The following is a 23,317-nucleotide window of genomic DNA, read 5'->3' as shown; positions in this document are numbered from 1 at the left end:
TCCAGCCCATTACTGCTTCCAGGCAGGCATTTAGGGAGGATATGCCAACTCCTGAAGAAGTTGACATGGAGAAGTAGATCTGGGTGTCATCAGCATACTGGTAACACCCAGCTCCAAATCCCCTGATGATCTCTCCCAGCGGTTTCATGTAGATGTTAAAAAGCATTGGAGAGAGTATGGAGCCTTGAGGAACACCATACCTAAGCTCAGATTTTGAAGAGCAACAATTTCCAATCGACACCATCTGGAATCTGTCCGAGAGGTAGGAGCGGAACCACTGAAAAACAGTGCCTCCCACCCCCAACCCCCTCAGACGTTCCAGAAGGATACTATGGTCGATAGTATCGAAAGCCGCCGAGAGATCCAAGAGGACCAACAGAGTCACACTTCCTCTGTCCATTGCCAATTGGAGATCATCCATCAGGCCGACCAAGGCAGTCTCCACCCCATAGCCCGCCCGAAAACCAGTTTGAAATGGGTCTAGATAATCAGTTTCCTCCAAGACCGCCTGGAGCTGAGAGGCCACCACCCTCTCAATTACTTTGCCCAGCCATGGGAGATTGGAAACTGGCCTATAATTGCTCAACTCTGAGGGATCTAACGCAGGCTTCTTTAGAAGAGGTCTAATAATTGCCTCCTTAAGACAAGGAGGCATCCTGCCCTCCCTCAGATAAGCATTTATGATTTCCACCAGGCCACCTACAACAGCCTCCCTGCTAGATAGAACAAGCCATGTTGGACAAGGGTCAAGAGGACAAGTGGTAGGCCTCACCGCTCCAAGCAGCTTGTCCACATCCTCAGGAGTCACAAACTGAAATTGATCCAGCCGAATCGTATAAGAGGAGTTGTCGGACACCTCCAGTTCAGACATCAGATTAATTGTGGAGTCTCCATCTAGGTCGGCCCGAATCCGAGAGATTTTGTCTGCAAAAAATTCATTAAACACACCACAGCGGGTAACTGATGACTCCAAATTCTGGTTCAAGGGAGAGGGAGCAGATACTAGTCCCCTGACAACCCTGAACAACTCCGCTGGACGTGAACTCGCAGAGGCAATACAGGCAGAAAAGAACCGCTTCTTTGCCGCACGTATCGCCTGAGCATAGATCTTTAAATGTGCTCCATGTCGTAATCTGTCGGATTCGAGTCGAGTTTTTCTCCACTTGCGCTCCAGTCGCCTACCTTGCCGCTTCAGCCCCCGTAGATCTTCCGTATACCAAGGGGCCAATTTTGAAGCAGGTCGGAGGGGATGCTTAGGAGCAATCGTGTCTACTGCCCTGGTGAGCAAGTTGTTCCAGTTTTCAACCAGGGCATCAACAGGATCACCTGCAGAGCCAACATTAAATCCCTCCAAGGATCCTTGGAATCCTACTGGATCCAGTAACCTCTTTGGGCGGACCATTCTAATAGGCCCCTCGCCCCTGCGGAGGTGGGAAGTGGTTGTAAGTCCAACCTTAACCAGATGGTGGTCCATCCATGACAACGGGGAGATCGAAGGAGTCCCCACCCACGGAGCACCACCCTGATCAGAATAAAAGACCAAATCAAGCGTGTGACCTGCAATATGCATCGATCCAGAGACCGCTTGGGATAGGCCCATAGTCGTCATGGCCGCTATGAACTCCTGAGCTGCCCCAGACAAATTGGTCCCAAAATGAACATTGAAGTCCCCCAGCACCAAAAGTCTGGGAGACTCCAACGCAAGTTCCGCAACCAAGTCCGTGAGCTCAGTAAGGGATTCCATTGGGCAGCGGGGCGATCGGTACACCAACAGAAGTCCCAATCTACCCCTGGTCCCCAAACTCAAGTACACACATTCGATATGGTCCGATACCCTAACAGGGACCCTGGTAAGGGAGATGTTATCCTTATAGACCACAGCCACTCCACCTCCCCGCCCACGTCCCCTCACCTGCTCCTCTACAGAATATCCTGGCGGGAGAAGCTGGGACCAAACTGGACCACTAGCCTCCCCCAACCAAGTCTCAGCAATACACATCAGGTCGGCCCCTTCATCCATGATCAAATCATGGATGAGTTCTGATTTATTCTGGACCGACCTGGCATTGCAGAGGAGCAAGGTAAGGTTATGTGGGATGTTGGCAGTGCTCCCCGAGATCAAAGTGCTGGCAGGACAGCTGGAAAGGGGGACAGCTACTAGATTTCTGACCACCCTTCCCCCGGAACAGCCTGCGGACCTGCCAGCGTTTCTTCTTCTATTCCCCAACACCACCGGAATAGCTGCCCCACCTTCAATGAAGGCATTCCCTGGCTCCCCATCTCCAGACAAACCCACACACATTACAACTTCAACCCAACCTCAGCACAACCTAAAACTGATTGAACAGAAGCCTCCCTCTATACAAATGGTTGGACAAAGTGTCCAGCCCTCGCCCTCGTTTCTCCCCCGAAGTGGCTCCCCCAAAGGGGCAACCCCCTTTGGTGTCACCCTTCGGTGGCGGGCCCGCGGCCACTGGCAGTCTTCCTATATAGGCTGAGCAGTAAGCTCAGCAGGTGGAACCAGGAAAAAAAACTGCCCACTCACCCTTACAGCCCCAGTCCTGCAAAGCCTCTCCACAAGCAGTCCTGGGGGAAGCAGATGGCAACCAGGGAGGGCAGAAGAGAAGAGGCAAACACCCCAGTCTCTCACCCTGGGGGAGATGGAATCCTCTTCTCCTCTTCTCCAGCAGGCTTCACTTAAGGTAGAACCAGCACATATTTGGCTAATATTAGCTATTTGGTGTTTAGTACAACTCCCTGACAGAAATGAATTATCTATACAACGAATTCTAAACACTCCCACTTGGTGCGTTTTCTTTTAAGATTTGTCTCCCTTCCCTATTTTCTGTTTTGGTTTTAAGGCCCTTCCACTGATTGCAGATCTTAAACATCAAGAGGACCGTAAATTTGAAAAATGAAGCTCTCCACAGGATATATTAATCACCAGCTTTTTCCAGGCAAACACAGAGGCCCAACACGAGAGGAAATCTTCAGGGAGTCCAACTATTAATGACTGGCTTAGTTTGGGCTTCCTCAGCATTTGACTCTCCAATCAAGACCCTAAACTTTACGATGTGGCTCAGTAACTGGTCCGGACATTTTGGAGAGCTGGTCTTATGGCAGCAAGCAGGAATGGTCTCCTTTGCTAAGCAGGGTCCACCCTGCTTTGCACTTAGATGGGAGACTACATGTGAGTGTTGTAAGACACTTTCCTTAGGGGATGGGGCTGCTCTGGGAAGAGCATCTGCCGGCTTGCATGCAGAAGTTTCCAAGTTCCCTCCCTGGCATCTCGAGGGTATCGTTCTCACAGGGCTTTTAGCTCCCATCTCCTCTGGAATGGAGGCTGTGTGTTCACGGATTGGCCAGATTTACCCCAAGTTCCCGTGAGCTATCGGGAAAAGCTTCACACACGATTCAGGTTTTTCATTGCAAGTTAGTGTAGCCAGATCTATATCTGGGGTAAAAAAAAAATCCACTTTTTGCATCGTTTTCTTGGGCAATGTCGGACTCATGGTAAATCCTGCCGTGCGAAAAACGCCCAGGTATGGCTGAGAGACTCCTTTCTGCAACCTCAAAGAAGCCGCTGCCAGTCTGTGTAGACAATACTGAACTGGATGGGCCAAGGGTCTGACTTGGTAGACGGCAGCTTCCTATGTTCCTATGAAATGGTTAGTCCCATTCATGAAGAATAATATCAAACCCTTGAAGGGCAAAGAAAGCTATTGCACTGGTAAAGGTAAAGTGTGCCATCGAGTTGGTGTCGATTCCTGGTGAGCCCTGTGGTTGTCTTTGGTAGAATACAGGAGGTGTTGACTATTGCCTCCTTCCGCACAGTAGGAGATAATGCCTTTCAGCACCTTCCTAGATCACTGCTGCCCGAAATAGGTGTCTGGGAAACATACAAGCGGGGATTCAAACCAGCAACCTCTGGCTTGCTAGTCAAGTCATTTACCTGCTTCGCCATTAGGTGGCTGTAATTGCACTTGGATAGGGCATTATTTTTGCATGTATATATATATATATATATATATATATATATATATATATATATATATATATATATACACACACACACACACACACACACACACACACACGAGAGATTCGAGGTTTGAGTATAGTTTTGGTTCACTGTGGAGGGAGGGATTTTCAACCAATGTTGGGGATCATGATCAGATTCAGATTGAGAAGGGCAAAGTTGTGGTTGGGCTGTGGGCTCCTCACTTTCGTTTTGGGCGGTATACAACTGATAGATAGATAGATAGATAGATAGATAGATAGATAGATAGATAGATAGATAGATAGATAGCAATAGCACTTACATTTATATACCACTCCATAGCCGGAGCTCTCTAAGCGGTTTACAATGATTTAGCATATTGCCCCCAACATTCTGGGTACTCATTTTACCGACCTCGGAAGGATGGAAGGCTGAGTCAACCTTGAGCCCCTGGTCAGGATCGAACTTGCAACCTTCAGGTTACAGGGTGGCAGTTTTACCACTGCGCCACCAGGGGCTCTTAGAATGCTACTCCTTCCATAGTGGGGAAGTCCATTCCTGCAAGCAGAAATCTAGTGTGCCAGGGAGGAATTTTTTTGCTGTCAGATTGTCCCTACCTTGCTAATTGTCAGTGTGTGGGAACTTCATAAGCCAATGAGTTATCATTTCTAGCTGGTCTTGTGGTCGCAAGCATGACTTGCTCCCTTAGCTAAGCAGGGTCTGCCCTGGTTGCATTTGAATGGGAGACCACATGTGAGCACTGGAAGAGATTCTCCTCAGGGGATGGAGCTGCTCTGGGAAGAGCATCTAGGTTCCGAGTTCCCTCCCTGGCAGCATCTCCCAAGAGAGGCCTGAGAGAGACTCCTGCCTGCCACCTGGGAGAAGCCGCTGCCAGTCTGTGTAGACAATGCTGAGCTAGATGGACCAAGAGTCTGACTCAGTATATGGCAGCTTCCTGTGTAGGTTGCCTTGAAGGTTGCATGCTTCTAGTCCTCACTGAGGGAACAGTGGAGGAGGGGGAACCACACATCTTTGGGCAGTTTCTGTTAGGCAGAACGTAGGCTATGGATGGAGAGAAGTTTGCCCAACCCTACCCAGAGAATCTTTCAATGCATTCCTTCTGACTATTTCACTCTACATTAGCTGGCACAGCTGGAGGCAAGAAATCCAGGAGGCTGAAAGCCCCATCACAGAGAGGCGAGACTGGCTTATCCCCGTTTCAGCACCTGAATTCTCCCCAGCCTGGGTGTGTGTTAATCATTGGCAAGTGAAATGAAAGGAGATGCCATTCTGCTGAAAAGTCAACAGCCATTAGAGTCTGCAGGGGTGGGAGAGAGAGAGGGCGTCCTGTTGGTTTGCAGTGGCGGGGGTTTGAATCCAACTCTTCAGCTACTGGCTGCTTCCAGGTTGCTGGGGGGAGGTTTGGAAGGACCAACCCCGGCCGGTTTGAGGGAGCCCTTAGTACAGGGGTGCACCTAGGTAATTCGGGTGCACGGACCACCCAGCCGCGAGTCCCCCACCAGCGTGAGGACCCCCTAAACTTCCTCTGGGGGGCCAGTTGTCAAACCTTCATTTATCTGGGGATCTGTTTAGTGAAGGCTTGTCTCTCCCCTGCCCCAAGACCACAAAGACAAGGGCTTATATTCCAAGAGGACTAGCACCTTAGCTAGCGTAACTTGTATACACATGTACACACACACAAAACGCACAGACAACAAATGGGTCTCTGCACTCGGGTCTCCCCAGTAGAAAGAGACAACTTTGGTAAGAATCAGAGACAACTTGTACCCAGTCAGACCGTTGGTCCATCTAGCTCAGTATTGTCTACACCAGGCCTGATCAACTTAGTGCCCCCCCCAGTTGTTTTTGGACTACAACTCCCATAATCCCTAGCCACAGTGGCCAATAGCCAGAGATTATGGGAGTTGAAGGCGAACATCTGCAGAAGACCTGGAGTTGAGCCGCCTTGGTCTACACTAACGGGCAGCAGCTCTCCAAGGTTTCAGGCAGGAGTCTCTCCCAGCCTGACCAGAAGATGCTGTCAGGGATTGAACCTGGGACCTTCTGCATGCAATGATGCAGATGCTCGGCCACTGAGCTACAGCCCCATCCCTTAAGGCAGTGGTTCCCAAACTGGGCGCCTCTAGGAGAGCTGGTCTGGTGGTCACCAGCATGGCTTGTCCCCTTAGCTAAGCAGGGTCTGCCCTGGTTGCATTTGAATGGGAGACTGGATGTGTGAGCACTGCAAGAGATTCCCCTCAAGGGATAATGGGGCTGCTCTGGGAAGAGCATCAAGGTTCCTAGTTCCCTCCCTGGCAGCATCTCCAAGACAGGGCTGAGAGAGATTCCTGCCTGCAACCCTGGAGAAGCGGCTGTCAGTCTGTGAAGACAATACTGAGCTAGATGGACCAAGGGTCAGACTCAGTAGATGACAGCTAAGCTTCCTATGTTCCTAAGATACGGTGACCAGAACTGTACTCATACGCCAGATGTGGCCGCACCATAGGTCTAAACAACCTTTGAGAGTAAATCCTCCTGTACCGAAAGGAGTAAAAATGTTTATGAATGAACCACATCAGCGTTTGAATTAAACAAAACAAAATCCACTGTTTGACCTTTACAAGAATGTCGTTTAAGGCATCTCTTTAAAAGGAGCTTAGAAAGATCATAGAACCAAAATAGTATGTATTGCATGTATTCTGTTTTCATGGAGGGAGGGCATAGTCTGCTGAAGGGATTTTGACTTTGTTCATCTTTAAAAATATATTGTTAATCTTCTTCTCTCTCCACCCCAAAGAGATTTCCCAGCCCCTAACAAAACATGTTTTTCTTCTCGAGGTCTCCGGGCTGTTAGTATTAAATAAACAGTTCTCTAAAAGGTCACCCTTCAAATAATTTCCTCCCCCTGTGAGGTTTTATGCTTTGTTGACAAATCTACCAGGTCTCCAATTACCCACAGAGAGTCTTGCAGAAAAGCACACAGGCCGTTAAGAGCTTGAGACCCGCCATAAATTTCGAATGTGAAGTTTAAAATGTGGTGGGAGAAGAGGAGATGAATCAGTTGGAAAATAGGAACATAGGAAGCTGCCATATACTGAGTCAGACTGATGAGGCAGACTCAGGTTTATGGTCAAGAAATGGTTAAAAGGATCTGTATCACCAAGCTGCTCTAATTACAACTTGCTAACAACACAATAACTCTTGTCACTTGCTGGTATGTAAGACAGGCCCCCCCTCCTTGTTATCTGTAGATAGCAAATTGCTGGCCAGCAGTCTCTCAAGGCCACAAGCTGTAGGGGAGTGAAAATAGTTTTAGCAATAATGCAGAGAGAAGGAGGGGAGGGAATTGCTTAATTATAGTTAGTAGGGAAATGTCTGATTGGTAATAATTGTAAGATGACGATGCTTACTAATGAGAATTGTATCCACTGTATGTAAATTGTTACGAGTATAAAAGGCGAAGACACAATGTAAACGGGGTCTCAGGCTTTGGAATCTATTCCCCTGGGACCATATTGCCAGCAATAAATCTGCTTTCTCTTACTTGGTGTCAATCTCTGTCTCAGAACCCAGGGATTTCTGCTACATTTCCTGGGGGCTCGTCCGGGATTAGGGCTTCTTGCCCACTTGCCTTGAGTACGTGTGGGGGGGGGGCATCAGGCGCCGCCCGTCGATAAGAGCCAGGCACGCCAGGGTTCCATTTGAACCTTGCTCGGATCAGCAGATGGGTCAGGGGGCCCTCCCCCATCCTCAATGGCTGAAGGTGATCGCACCAACTGAGAGAAACCAGAACAGGGAAACGGAGCTCCGCTACAGAACCAGGTGAGACACTGCGATATTGCACCGGGACATGTGGCCTCCTTCCTTAGAAGGAGAAGAGGCGACTGATCACCTCCTATGGGGGCCCGAGTAGACTCCAAAGGGGAGTCGAAACCGCCACCCAGGCTTGTGGGGAAGGAACAGCAGTGTGGCTGTGTGTGTGAATCTGACGGGTTGAGTGTGGATGACCTCCGATGAGCGCAGTTCCCAATCATGCAAGTGCATTTGGGTCGCTCAAGGAGGCTTTTGAATCAGCTCTTTTGTCTGTCACCCTGTGTGTGAACTGTCTTAATAGTTGTCTGAATCATGGGAGGGAAACACACAAAGAGCACACCCCTAGACTGTATGCTGAAGAAATTCAAGTCAGGCTTTAGCAAGGCAGGAGATTATGGAATCAACCTTGATCCTGCCCAACTAAAGATATTATATACCCAGGAGTGGCCCACCCTCAACGTAGGGTGGCCTGCAGAAGGTAGTACAGAACCAGATGTAACCCAGCGAGTGTGGAATGTAGTTACAGGGGATCCAGGACACCCAGACCAATACCCCTACATAGATTCCTGGCTGGTCCTTGTGACCAAACGACCCCCATGGCTCAGGAGCTGTTGCGAGCAACAGGCAGCCCTCTTCATGGCCATGAGGGCAGGGGCCCAAACGCAGGGGAAAGGAGGGAAAACTACTAGAGACCCCCCATCGGCGCCACCAGCCATCCTGTCGGCTCCTCCCCTGCCTCCTGATGAACCTGTCCATCCCCTGCCACCACCCTACCCGTTACTGGCCACGCCCCAACGGGCTGAGGCCCGGGGGACCAGAGCATCAGATAAATCATTAGGTGCAGAGGCAGCACCTGCCCCGGTCCCTGAAAAGGAACCAGAAGAGGCCCCAGGACCCTTGATTCAGCTCTCCCCCTTGTCCACCCGGGCCCAGAAGAAGAAGATGGGGATGATCTTCCCAGATTCACCGGTCACCCAGGCCCTACTGCGAGAAGTACCAGGTCCCTTCTATTATGATGGCCAGGGGTCCCTACGATCTGGACCTCCAGCTCTCCAGTATACTCCCTTCACCACTACTGACCTCCTCAACTGGAAGACTCACAACCCCTCCTTCACGGAAAAACCCCAGGCCTTGGTGGACCTCCTGATCAGCATCATGCAGACCCACAACCCCACCTGGGGAGATTGCCAGCAACTCCTCATGAGCCTTTTCAGCACTGAGGAGAGACGCCAAGTCTTTGAGGCAGCGCGTAAAAGGCTGCGGGACACTGCCCCAGCAGATACCAATGATGCCACCGCCTATGCGGCTCGGCTCTTTCCAGATGTGGATCCCAAATGGGACCCCAATGATGCCACTCACTTGGGGCGCCTCAAGAAATATAGGGAGTCCCTGATCGAGGGTCTCAAGGCCTCCGCTAAGAGACCGATCAATATGACCAAGCTCTCTGAAGTCATACAGAAGCCCGATGAACATCCGGCGTCTTTCCTCAAGCGCCTGTATGAGGCATATCATCTCCACACACCCTTCAGTCCAGAGAGCCCAGAGAACCAGAATATGGTGAACACCACCTTTATCACCCAAGCCGCCCCTGACATTAGGAGAAAGCTGCAGAAGCAAGAGGGCTTTGCAGGGATGAACACTACCCAGCTGATGGCCATCACTAACAGGGTCTACATGAATAGGGACACTGAAGAGAAGCGCGAAAAGGCCCGTGGCCAGAGGCAAAGGGCTAACCTTTTGGCAGCTGCCATCTCAGACAGCATGGGCAAGATGGGCGAGAGGAGGAGCGGGCCAGAACGCAGAGAGGCTACAAGGAAGGAGAGCAAGGGATGTCTGGGACGCAACCAATGTGCCTATTGTAAGGAGGAGGGTCACTGGAAGAATGAATGCCTCGAGAGAAACTGGGAACCCCGGTATGGGAGGCCCAGCGGTCGCAACACAAGCTGTGGCAGAGGGATGCCACAGGGATGGGTGATGGATGGCCGCTATCAGAGGGGCCCCGAGTGGCAGCAGCTGGGAGATTTTGTCGGCCTGGCCGCCTGGGGGGAAGACTAGGACAGACCGGGCACCCTCAACTTAGGCCCTGGGGAGCCCATGGTCACAATGAACGTATGGGGCCGGAAAATGGACTTTTTGGTTGACACAGGCACCCAATACTCTGTTGTCACCTCCCGGATAGGAAAGCAGGCAAGCAAGACAGCCCGCATCATCGGGGCCACAGGCGGGATTAGTGAGCGCCCATTCTTGCACAGCCGCACCTGTAACCTCGCTACCCGTGAAGTGGCCCATCAGTTCCTATATTTCCCTGAGTGCCCTGTTCCCTTGCTGGGAAGGGACCTCCAGCATAAGTTACAAGCCCAGATCACCTTCGCTCCATCTGGGGACATCCACCTGGTGGTTCCCCCAAGGAAGGGTCTGATCCTCACCCTAAATTGCCCTCTGGCAGAGGAGTGGAGACTGTATCCCACCATGGCTCTCCAGGGGTCCATTCCCCTTGAAATAGTAGACCTACCTGGGGTCTGGGCTGAAGGCAACCCTCCAGGCCTGGCAGTAAATCACCCTCCTGTTGTTGTAGAATTGAAGCCGGGGGCTCAACCCGTCTCCATCCGCCAGTACCCCCTGCCTTGTGCATCAGCCGAAGGCATTAAGAAGCACATTGACAGATTGCTCCAACATGGCATACTCGTTCCTTGTACCTCCCCATGGAACACTCCTTTGTTCCCGGTGGAAAAGCCAGGCACAGGGGACTACCGTCCAGTACAGAATCTCTGGGCGGTCAATCGGGCTACTGTCACAATCCATCCCACTGTACCAAACCCCTACGTGCTTCTGGGACTGATTCCCCATGGGGCTGCCTTTTTCACCACCCTTGGCCTGAAGGATGCTTTTTTCTGTATCAGGGTAGCCCCCCAGAGCCAGGCAATCTTTTCTTTCCAATGGGAAGACCCCTATAGTGGACAAAGGGGGCAATTAAATTGGACTAGGCTTGCTCAAGGGTGGAAGTGCTCCCCAAGTATTTTTGGAGCTGCCTTGGCGCAAGACCTCCTCAGTTTCCCATCAGTTTCCGGCCGCTGCATTCTTCTCCAGTATGCGGATGACCTGCTCGTGGCAGCAAGCGGCTGGGCGGAGTGTATCCAGGGCACTAATGACCTCCTGAGACTCCTCTGGACTAGTGGCTACCGAGTCTCAAGAGCCAAGGCCCAAATCTGCCAGGACCGTGTAAAGTACTTGGGGTTCCATATCTCCCAAGGCCAGCGGGAATTGGGACACGGTAGGAAGGAGGTGGTTTGTTCTCTGCCCCAACCCGAAACCAGGGAGGCTCTGAGGGAATTTCTGGGAGCGGCTGGGTTCTGTCAAATCTGGATCCCTAACTTTGCTGAATTGGCCAGACCACTCTATGAATCCACAAAGAGGGGGTGACAAAATGCCTTTTGAGTGGGCCAAGGAACAGGCTACTGCCTTCCAGACTATCAAGGCTGCTCTTGTATCCGCACCGGCCCTGGGACTTCCAGACATGGAAAAGCCGTCCCATCTCTTTGTCCACGAGAAGTCAGGCCTCGCCCTAGGGGTCCTCACCCAAGACATGGGGTCATGGAAGCGCCCAGTAGCCTACCTCTCCAAGCAAATAGATCCAGTAGCCAAGGGGTGGCTGCCGTGTCTGTGTGCCATTGCAGCCACTGCACTGCTGGTCCAAGAAGCTGATAAGTTGGCCCTAGGTCAGAATATGACAGTTTATGTGCCCCATGAAGTAATCACTCTGATGGAATATCGAGGGCATCACTGGTTCACCAACCAACACATGCTGAGATACCAGGGCTTACTTTGTGAGAATCTGCGTATCACCTTACGCACTGTTACCACCCTTAATCCAGCCACCCTACTCCCCACTGGGGGAGACACAAGGCACCATGACTGTGTGGAGACCATGGACCAGGTCTACTCTTCCCGGCCAGACCTGAAGGACCAGTCCTGGCAGACTCCAGATGTAGAGTACTACACAGATGGCAGCAATTTTCTGTCTCCCCAGGGGCAGTGAAGGGCAGGCTATGCAGTTGTCACCATTGCTAAAGCGGTTGAGGCTGCACCCCTCCCTGAGGGAACCTCCGCACAGAAGGCTGAGCTAATTGCCCTGACAAGGGCCCTCGAACTGGCAGATGGGCTGACAGCCAACGTCTATACAGACAGCAGGTACGCATTCTTGACTCTACATGCCCACGGAGGCCTATACAAGGAGAAGGGCCTCATCAACGCAGGGGGCCAGAAGATAAAACACGGTGAGGCGATCCTCCGCCTCCTTGAGGTTGTTTTGTGTCCCCGGCAAGTGGCTGTCATGCACTGCCGAGGCTACCAAAGGGGGGATGGCAGGATTGCACGAGGCAACCGGAGGGCTGATCAGGCAGCCCGAAGAGCGGCTGAGGATCTACTTGAAGCAGAACCAGCCCGACAGGGGACCCTGTTGTCCAAACCCCTAGACCTCTGGGACCCACAATACTCAGAGGATGAACTCAGGTGGCTGAGTCACGAGACAGGGACCGGGAGATGGTTCCATCTGCCAGACAACAGGCCGGTGGTGCCCAGAGGGTTGGGACATGCTTTGGTAGAACACTACCATCAGTCCACCCATATGAGAAAAACGGCCCTGGCAAGGCCATTGCAGAAGTCCCTATATATCCACAACTTGTTTGCTTTAGTGGAAAAAGCTTGTGCACGTTGCGTGACATGTGCCAGGACAAATCCTAGACAGGGGCCCGTTGTGCCCCCCGGGGTTCAGGCAGTAGGGGCAGCCCCATTTGAGAATATCCAAATTGACTTCACTGATCTCCCCCGGGCGGGGACCGTTCGCCATGTCCTTGTTCTTGTTTACACCTACACGGGGTGGGTTGAGGCGTTCCCTACATGTACAGAAAAGGAAAGGGAGGTCACTAAGGTCCTGCTAGAAGAGGTCATACCAAGATTTGGCCTCCCCCTCACAATTGGGTCCGACAATGGGCCCTCGTTTGTGGCCAGGATCATCCAGCAAGTAGCCCAGGCTCTCCAAATTACCTGGAAACTCCATACAAGCTATAGGCCCCAATCCTCAGCAAGAGTGGAACGAATGAACAGGACAATCAAGACCCAATTGGTCAAATTATGCCAGGAGACCCACTTGACCTGGCCAAAATTGCTCCCCATAGTCCTTTTCTGCATCAGGGCCACTCCAGTTAAATCCACAGGCATCTCCCCATTTGAGGCCCTGTATGGGAGGCCGCCACCCATTGTTTCCTGAGTGACCCCTGATCTGACCCAATTGGGGAACACTAGAGTGGCAGGTCAGATCCAACAGCTGGGGAGCCAATTCAGGGACCTAAACCGGTGGATCCAGGAATGAATCCCAGTCTCCTTGATGCCCACAGTGCATCTGTTCCAGCCAGGGGACCGAGTGTGGGTAAAGGAATGGGACAGGCAGCCCCTCAGGCCCCTCTGGAAGGGACCTTACACAGTACCATTGGCCACCCCGACAGCTGTCAAGGTGAAGGGGATTGCTGCTTGGATCCACTGGTCCCGCCTAAAACTGGCACCACACAAGTGGACCACTGAATTAGACCCTAAAAGCCCACTCTGACTCTGACTCTGCTGCAGGTGCCCTCGAACCCCAGGCCAACCAGAAGGAACCGAGGCTGAAGGCGATACCTCTACTCCCTGCCAACCGGGACTGGCAGTGGACACAGGTCAAGATTCTGAGCGTCGACTCCCTACTTCAATCCCACTGGAAGCAGATTAATCTACGCAAGGAGGAAGAAACCAGCACCACTGGATCCTATGACCGGCTCCCCTGGTCTATCCTCAGTTACTGTAAAACTACATCCCGCTCCCCCAGACTCTCCAGGGGCCCTTGAGTCAATAGTGGAACAAAAGACAGCTGTTCACCTCCTGCCTTTGTACCACGCACTGTCCATGTAGGACAATGAGCTGGTAGGTGCCGCTTCAGGCAGCAAAGGGGGGAATGATGAGGCAGACTCAGGTTTATGGTCAAGAAATGGTTAAAAGGATCTGTATCACCAAGCTGCTCTAATTACAACTTGCTAACAGCACAATAACTCTTGTCACTTGCTGGTATGTAAGACAGGCCCCCCCCCTTTGTTATCTGTAGATAGCAAATTGCTGGCCAGCAGTCTCTCAAGGCCACAAGCTGTAGGGGAGTGAAAATAGTTTTAGCAATAATGCAGAGAGAAGGAGGGGAGGGAATTGCTTAATTATAGTTAGTAGGGAAATGTCTGATTGGTAATAATTGTAAGATGACGATGCTTACTAATGAGAATTGTATCCACTGTATGTAAATTGTTATGAGTATAAAAGGCGAAGACACAATGTAAATGGGGTCTCAGGCTTTGGAATTTATTCCCCTGGGACCATATTGCCGGCAATAAATCTGCTTTCTCTTACTTGCTTTCTCTTACAATCTCTGTCTCAGAACCCAGGGATTTCTGCTACAAGACCATTGGGCCATCTTATTCAGTATTGTCTACACAGACTGGCAGCGGCTTTTCCAAGGTTGCAGGCAGGAATCTTTCTCAGTCCTTTCTTGGAGATGCTGCCAGGGAGGGAACTTGGAACCTTCAGATGCTCTTCCCAGAGCGGCTCCATCCCTTAAGGCAGGGATGCTCAACTTAGGGCCCCCCAGCTGTTTTTGGACTACAACTCCCATAATCCCCAGCCATAGCGGCCAATAGCTAGAGATTATGGGGGTGTAGGCCAACACCTGCAGAAGGGATGAAGTTGAGCATCCCTGCCCTAAGGGGAATGACTTCAAGGGCTCATACATGTAGTCTCCCATTCAAATGCAAAGCAGAGTGGACACCACTTAGCAAAGGGGACAATTCATGCTTGCTGCCACAAGACCAGCTCTCCTCCTCCTCGAGGTTTCCTTGAAAAGAAACCAGCAAGAATTTGAGTGGCAATATTTCCTGCGACTCATAAGTGGGAAGAGGGCAACAGAATGGCTGATGTCAGCCATTTTTCCCCCATCAAAGCAAAAACAAATGTCTGCAAAAATATATATGAACATTAGTTAGCTGACATGTTCATTCTTTGCAGGGGGGACGAGTCTAGAACAACTAGTATGGGGGAAGCAAAGGGATGGCACAGAACATGATTAGGAGAGTAAGCATTTGGCTATACACTGAGGCTGTTCACACAATCTGGAACTGGGTAGGACACTTTTCCTACCCAGTATTTGGTTGTGTGAACAGCCTCATTAAGTACTTAGAGGTAAGGCAGTGAGGTCACCCACACAGTCAAAAACTGTGTCCAACCTGGGTTTGGAAGTTGTGTGTGCTCCCAGTTTTCGGTTGTGTGGAAGCAAGGCAGGAGGGAAACTTGGTTAGAAGTGATTCCACACCAGCACTTCTGCCCAGGTTTCTCTCCCACCTTGCTTGCACACAACCGAAAACTAGAAGCACACACAGCTCCCAAACCCAGGTAGGACACTGTTTTTAACTGTGTGAATGACCTAAATGTATGTTGACCTTAAAGAAGCTTGCTTGACATTTTCAAATGTATTCAGATAATGAGCCAGATTCCTCTAGGAAAATACTGAGTTGTGTAAAATGCAAAAAAAAATTGGAAAATACTGAAGTGTGCACATGACCAGGCCTATCTGGTCATGTGCACTGTCTTCCCAAGCACTGTCTTCCCAAGAAGCCCGAGTCCCCCCCACACCGTGTTAAAAGGCAGGAGTGCACCCTTTACTCCAGTCCGGGGCTGCACGCAGCCCAAACACACACGTTTCTTGTGGCACAGAGTTCCACATCCACCCCTTACCCTTCGAAACAATGAATAAACCGAGGGAGAACCACCAATCCCATTGGGAAAACATATCAACCGGTGTTCATGTTTGGTTCACGAGGGCCCAGTGACATTTCTTTGCCAACCTTTCTTTTTTAATGTATTAATGGGCGACTTTCCTTTTTCTTTCAATGTATTAATGGGCTGGCCTTCTCTGCTGTCACACAGGGAAGACAGCCATGTAGGGCTGTAGAAAGGGAGGCTCTCGGAATGACCTGGGGCATTCACCGGGCAGGGACAAGAGGCCTAGCCCCCTCCTCTCTCTGTGACTCTTGTTTCATCCGCTGCTGCCAGTTGGGGCTTATTGCTCTCCAAAGGATTGCTTACACAGGAGACTGATGATGACCAAAGGGTGCGAATGTGTGCTTGCCTGCAGTGTGTGTCTACTCCATGGTGGTCTGTGGCAGATGAGGCAGATGAGGATCTTGTCCAGCACCCTGTTTCACACAGTGACCCACCAGGTGCCTTTGGAAACCAACCCACAAGCAGGAGATGAAGGCCTGTCTCCCCTTCTGCCACTGCTCCCTCTTGAACCTGCTCGGGAGAGCTGGTCTTGTGGCAGCAAGCATGACTTGTCCCCTTTGCTAAGCAGGGTCCATCCTGGTTGCATATGAATGGGAGACTAGAAGTGTGAGCACTGGAAGATATTCCCCTTCAGGGGATAATGGAGCCACTCTGGGAAGAGCTGAAGTTTCCCGGTTCCCTCCCTGGCAGCATCTCCAAGAGAGGCCTGAGAGAGACTCCTGCCTGCAACCTTGGAGAAGCCGCTGCCAGTCTGTGAAGACAATATTGAGTTAGATGGACCAAGGGTCTGACTCAGTATATGGCAGCTGTCTATGTCTATGTCTGTTTGCATGCAGAAGGTTCCAAGTTCCCTCCCTGGCAGCATCTCCAAGAGAGGCCTGGGAAAAACTCCTGCTTGCAACCTTGGAGAAGCCGCTGCCAGTCTGTGCAGACAATACTGAGCTAGATGGAGCAGTGGTCTGACTCAGTATATGGCAGCTTCGTATGTCCCTATGAGAGCTAGTAGCCCATGATAGCCCTGTCCTCCACGTATTTGTCTAACCCCCTCTGAAAACCCGTCTAGATTACTGGCCGCCCCCTCATCCGGCACCAGCAAACAGCAGAGTTGAGCTTCGCATTGTGTAAAGAAGTCCTTCCTTTTTATCAGTCTTGACTATGCCTTATATAAACTCCTCCCACCCCAAGAGCCAGCTACTTCTTCGCCCTCGGCTCAGAAATTACGACACTTGTGCACACTTCTCCATTTGCGAGAGCTCATAGCAGTGAGAGAGCAGGAAGCAAAGTCAGCTGTAGCTCGGGAAATGCGTCTGTTTATCCTAGCAAGTCAAGGCCCGCTGGGTTAGGCCAGTCGGTACTGCCAGCCATTTCCTTCTCTCGCCAGCCACAAAAGTCGGTGGGAACCCGTAAGCAGGAGGCCAAAGCAAGGGCGATTGTCTATCACTTGCCCCCCAGCAGATACAGGTCTTGCTGGTATATTGTGCCCAAACATGGAAGTTCCACTTTAGCTCTCTTTCCCTAGAGCTAGTCGATATGGACCTCTCTGTCACGAAAGGGCTAATCTTTTGATACAAGGCATCATTGCACGTCTCAGAAATATGCTCCTGGCTAGGGAGGTGATATTAGATCAGCATGTGTCAGCAGGTGAATGTGCCCACTTGCATGTTACACAGAACTCTTCATCAAGCAGCAGTGAAATGGAGAGCTGAATTTCTATCAAAGAGATTGGTTTTCAGCTCTGGGGTTGGGAAGAGATGCTGCTACCAAAAGGCCTTTTAGCACTGCTGAAGCAATGCCCTTCCTTTCAGCTAGAAGAGGACGTATAATGACAATTTATAGTGTGTTTAATATAGCACTAAGGGGGAAAAATATTCTCTCCTTTTCCTTTCCATTTAAGGAATGCTCAAGGTAGCTATCAAGGTTTCCATTAAAAGAGAGAGAGAAATACATAACACAACAGCTGTCTTCCGAGGAGAACTCTGTTCAGTCCCGTTGCAAATATGCCATGGCGCAGCATTTATTAATGTTTTCATCTCGCCCTCCAGCAAAAAGCTCAAGAAGTGCACGTGGTTCTCATTTTATCCTCACAACAGCCCTGCGAGGTAGGCTAGGCAGACAGAAGGCCATTGGTCCTAAGTCACCCAGTGAGCTTCATGGCTGAGTAGGGATTTGAACCCGGGTCTCCCCATCCTAGTCCCTCCAATGCTCATCGCAATACCACCCTGGCTCAATATAGTCTTTATCAGGTGCCAGAATTTCATCAGGGAGGCATACAAACAAGTCTCATGAGGCAATGAGTTCCAGAGTCTTGGTGCGATGGGATGGGGCCGTAACGCAGTGGAAGAGCATCTACTTTCCATGTAGAAGGCCCTGGGTTCCTTCCCTGGCAGCATCTCCAGGTAGGGCTGGGAAAGACTCCTGTCTGGAACTCTGGAGAGATGTTGCCAGTCAGTGCAGACAATCCTGAACGAAAAGGGCCAATGGTCCAACTTGGGATTAAGCAGCTTCCAATGTTTCTGTGATGGACGAGGCCCAGCCCGGCATCCCCAGCAACTGTGCCTCAATTAGGAGACAAATATGGAACCCCCAAAGGATCTGAGTGGGCAGGCAAGATCTAAATCTAAAATGCTGATCTAAAAGGCTCTCCCTACAACTGGGTCCTTAAGTCCTTGCAGATATCTGTCCTATGGGGTACAAAGCAATGTTTAAACCCAGGTATCGGGTGTGGAGGGAGGCCAGCGGCGGCCTAGGTTCCGCCCGCTGTGGTGGCGAGCCCAGCCCCGCCCCCTGCGTCAGTTATAGGGAGAGGTTAGCTATGCCCCCTGCGACCAACATCAGACACAGAGACATGGTTTAGCTCCCAAACAGAGCCTCATGGAGCTAAACCAGGAGCTAAACCAGCCCCCCCCATCTGATGTCGGACACAGGGGGTGTGTCAGGGGCTTGAGGTGCGGCCCCTGAAGGGCAGTGGCCCGGGTTCTTTGAACCCGGTTGCTCAATGGTGGCCCTGCCCCTGCCCCTGCCAGGTATAAATGAAGGCCCCGATTGCAACATTCTGTGGAGGAAGCATCTTGCAGTGGCCAAGTTCTCATGGTGGCGAGGCATTTAGTTAAAGAGAAAATCACAATCTTCGAGTCCCACGTGCTCCTCCTGTGGAGTGTGGTGTGAGAACCTGGAATTTCCAGGCAATCCTGGCCAAATCGCTACAGCCAAACGGAGCTGGGGTTACCCAAAGATCCATCTAGTTTGAGGATTCCCAACTAGTGGTCTTCCAGGAGTTGTTGCTGAAACTACAACTCCCATCATTCCCAGAGACAATTGTGGCTGGGGATCATGGGAGTTGTAGTTCAGCGATGTCTGGGGGGCCCACAGGTCGGGGAAACCCTGATCTAGCTCCGTATCAGGGCTGCTCAGCTTCGGCCCTCCTGCAGACGTTGGCCTACAACTCCCACAATCCCTGGCTATTGGCCACTGTGGCTGGGGATTATGGGAGTTGCAGTTCAAAAACAGTTGGGGGGGCCTAAGTTGAGCAGGCCCTGGAGCAGTGGGGGCACCCCATTGACCCTAAGTGCACGGGCCCCTTGACTAATGGTTGATTGGGCCTGTGTGAAGTTTGATTCTGTCAAAGCTGACTCCTTGGCACAGTCCCCCTGGCACCATGCAGAAACTAGGGATGTGCACGAAACCCGGACTGGACTCAAACCAGACTGAGCATGTTCGGTTTTGTGCACCTAGAACCCCTTCCCTGGTTCAGTTGGGGTGGCGGTGTGTTTGTGTTTTTAAAAAACCAAAAACAGAAATTGAACTTCCCACCGCTCCGGGGGCTTCTCCGAGGCCGTGTGTGCGGGGAGTCTCCAGCAGTTCCCCCTCTCCCCCGCTGGCCTCCCTTATATTTCAAATCACCCGGTTCAGGCGGTCTTTGTCCCATTCTGGGCCTCACCCCCATGGCAGTGGCCATTTGGGAGGCTGCTGCACATGCCCAATAGGCCTCTGCATTGCCAGATTATGACCCCGGTGCGAAGTCCCCAGAATGGCGGCAGTGAGATCTATTTCTGTTTTTAAAAATAAAATAAAATATATATCTTTAAAGAACTCATGAACCCCTGAACAGGCCGTGGGGGTGGAGGGGTGGAGTTTGGCTTGATATTGAACCAAACCGTGTGTGTGTGTGTGTGCATGCATGCATGCGTGCCCGTGTGTATTTCGGTCCGATATCGAGCCATCGAACCGAACTGGTTCGATGTTGAACAGGTTCGTTTCGGAACCTCTAGGGGAGACAATCATACCCACTGTGCTAGTGCTGCGCTTCGCCCAGCGTTGGCAGAGGGGGCTCCATGAAGGGAAACAGAGCCAACTTGAGTCCCTGCACTGTCTTGCAAAGCATGCACAGAGTGCTGGGAAGCACAGTAAGCTCTTGGGAGAGCTTTGGGAAGGACTGCACTCCGCAGAGCTCTTTTAAAGGGTCCTCCCAGCACTGGGAGAAAGCACAGGACCGTGCCGCAGTCCTCAGCACAGCGGGAGATGGTTCCCACACTGAAGGTTTGTTGCTGCTTGAAAAACTGGGAGGGTCACTGACTGACACTGACTGGCAGCGTCCGACTTGGTTGCAAACGGATATTTCCCAGCCCTACTTGGAGATGCTGCCAGGGTTTGAAGGTGGGACCCTTTACATGGAAAGCAGGTGTGTGTCTGTGGAGAGATGGTTCTTCCCCCCTCGGGCCAATTTTGGATTGCGAGCTCCTTGGGGCAGAGACCCAAAGCCCTCTGTGCACGCAGATGGCACTCTATGACTAATGGCAATAAATATCACCATCAATCTCCACCTCAGAGGTTCCTGAAGAATTTTGGGTCGGGCACTATCCTCTCAGCTTCAGTCTGTGGTGACAGAAGATGATTAGCAGTTTATCGGGGAAGGATGGCTGAGATGATCTATGGCAAAGCACACTAAATGCTGATTTATTTATTTATTTATTTTAATGCAAACCTGGAAGTCTATCAGGACTCTTCATCAGCCTGGATTGTCAGAAGAAGAAAAATTTTCTCTGGACAAAGCATTCTGCCCCAGCAGACAGTGCAGTGTGGGGTAGTAGTCAGAGTGCTGGACTAGAACCAAGGAGACCCGGGTTCAAATCCCCACTCAGCCACAAATGATGTAGGGAAACAGGAAGCTGCCATCTGCTGAGTCAGACCCTTGGTCTATCTAGCTCAGTATTGTCTACACTGACTGGCAGCCACTTCTCCAAGGTTGCAGGCAGGAGTCTCTCCCAGCAAAAAAATCCTGTCCTATTAAAAAAAACCCTTGTCCTATCTTGGAGATGCTGCCAGGGATTGAACCTGAGACCGCCTGCATGCAAAGTTAGTGCTCTGCTATTGAGCTATGGCTCCATCCTATAAATATAACAAGCTGTCTTATACCAATTCAGACCATTGGTCCATCCAGCTCAGGATTGTCTGCACATTGATTGGCAGCGTCTTCTCCAAGGTTCCAGGCAGGAGTCTCTCTCAGCCTTATTTTGGAGGTGCTGCCAGGGAGGGAAGAACCTGGGACCTTCCGCATGCAAGCATACAGATGCAGCCGGATCTACCCCACAGGGTGGCAGAGGATAAATGGAGTGTGTGGGTATGGATGGACCCTGTGCACTGCACCAAGATCCGTGGGGCAGCAAGGCAAGATCAAGACTATGCAATTTATCAAATGCATCAGGGGATGTTTTGCAGCCACCTCCCAAAAGGAAGGAGGAATTAGACTCGCACGGTGCATTTTTATGACACCAGTTGATGTTGATTCGAAAGCAAAAGTTATTTATGTTGATGTAGTCTGCCTTTTTTTTTTTAACAGAGAGGACAAGGACACACACACACAGCGCCCACCCTGCCCGAAATTGGTTTCGCAGGCTACAATCCTCTGCACTCTCTTTCTTGGGAGTAAGCCCCTCCGAAGACAGTCGGACTGACTTCCAAATCAACACACACAGGGATCCTTGCACGGTCAGTCCGAGGCAGAGTAAAATCGACTGCACTCCACAGTCCAGCTGAGTAAGCACATCTAGGCTCAGACTGCAGGGCAGAGACCAGACATTGTCAGGGGGTGCTTTGCAGCGAGGAGAGACAAACTGAGGACGTGCAAAAGGAAAAGGATCGTTTTAAACTCACATGTCTTTGGCAGGCAAGTTTTTCCCTTCTACGATGCGGATGAACAAAGAACTCCTTTTGGCCATTGCTGACCCTGTCGTGACTTGCGTGGGAAGCAGGAGGGCTTAGTGGTTGCCTTCCATCACGGTGGTGGTGCCCTAGATCTGGCCGAAAAGAACCAGAGGATCCCCCTGGAATCCCCCCTCCAGCGCCGGGCAGGCAGCTGCGAGAAAGAGCAGAGTCGGCGATCTCATTTCCATTCAGATCCACACACACTGGGCTTGACTATATGTGGAGGCAGGGGAGGGCGGGTCTGGTTGCCCGGCTCCGTCTGTCCAGCCAATCAAAAAGGCGGAGAGAAAGGCGGGAGCAGGGGGGGTGGGCAGGAGGGAAGTGCAGGCTGGGATTGGAGAAGTGGGTTGCCAGCTGTCCGAGGAGGGCTCTTTCAAGGCTCCCACTCCAAACGCAGAACTGGCCGGCTGATCTCTGGCCAGTGGTGGTACTCCGTTTGGGGCTAGGTAGCTGGCCTGATCCTGGGCATCACTGGTTCCCAACTGTCAAGTGTACACGCCTTTTGCTGGAATGAATGAGCTCCCGTTCCTGATCAAGAGTGTGAGAGAGTATGTGTGTACACACACACACACACACACACACACTTCAAGGTTTCAGTTATGAGACAGGCTACTCCAATCAGAGTGGAAACGACTTGATTAGCAAACCAGAGGTTGCCGGTTGTTCGAATCCCCGCTGGTCTGTTCCCCAGACAATGGGAAACACCCGTATCGGGCAGCAGCGATCTAGGAAGGTGCTGAAAGGCATCATCTCATACTGCGCGGGAGGAGGCCATGGTCAACCCCTCCTACCCAAGAAAACCACAGGGCTCTGTGAGCGCCGGGAGTCAGAATCGACTTGACGGCACACTTTACCTTACTCTAGTCACTAGCTCACAATCACATTCAGACTACATTACACATAAGCAAAGGTAAAGTAAGGTTGCATTATTAGGTAGTTTTACAAATTATCCAAAACCCACACAATATTTATTCAATTTAGTTACCAGGTCCCAGAGAAGAGCCTTCTCCCTGGCACGATGTAATGCATTACCATCAGCTGTAGTAGAGGGCATGTATACGAAAATTCCTATTAACAATCGGATTTGTCCTTGTGGCCAAGGTGTAGAAATGGTGACTCATGTTTTGTTATATTGTTTATTCCATAAGGATATTCGTTCTGAACTGATTGCCCCTCTTTTATTGAATATTCCTGGTAGAACTGAGGATGGGTGTGTTTCTTTCCTGTTAGCAGATTGTAGTGAATGTATAATACTGAGTGTGGCTAAATTTTGTGCAGCAGCAGTCAAGATTAGATCTAAATTGTTTGAGTAAATGGTCATCCCCCCCATTTCTGTATTTTGTAAAACGAGTTGTATTGTCTTATTTTTGTTATGGGTCATTGACCGTAATAAAGATTCATTCCTCCTATTTTATTTCTTACATTCTTGTGAGTTCAGTTGCCGTTTGTGTGCTG

At 51.0% G+C, this 23,317-nt stretch overlaps 1 protein-coding gene across 2 annotated transcripts in view; it reads right to left on the bottom strand.

Annotated features, from left to right (window-relative positions):
* Nucleotides 1-21,950, bottom strand: part of LOC128336215 (ras GTPase-activating protein 4-like) — a 78,718-nt gene extending 56,768 nt beyond the window's left edge. For both annotated transcript variants that reach the window (XM_053275542.1, XM_053275541.1), the window contains exon 1: nt 21,812-21,950. In XM_053275542.1, the coding sequence (XP_053131517.1) occupies nt 21,812-21,876 (65 nt within the window). In that variant the 5' untranslated portion in view covers nt 21,877-21,950. The remainder of the gene's footprint in view (nt 1-21,811) is intronic.
* Nucleotides 21,951-23,317: the final 1,367 nt, after the last annotated feature.

The sequence above is a fragment of the Hemicordylus capensis genome, chromosome 12, assembly GCF_027244095.1.
Source record: "Hemicordylus capensis ecotype Gifberg chromosome 12, rHemCap1.1.pri, whole genome shotgun sequence".
In the NCBI taxonomy this organism is placed as follows: Eukaryota; Metazoa; Chordata; class Lepidosauria; order Squamata; family Cordylidae; genus Hemicordylus; species Hemicordylus capensis.
The sequence above is the reverse complement of the archived record's forward strand: the minus strand, read 5'-3'. Positions and strand labels throughout refer to the sequence as shown.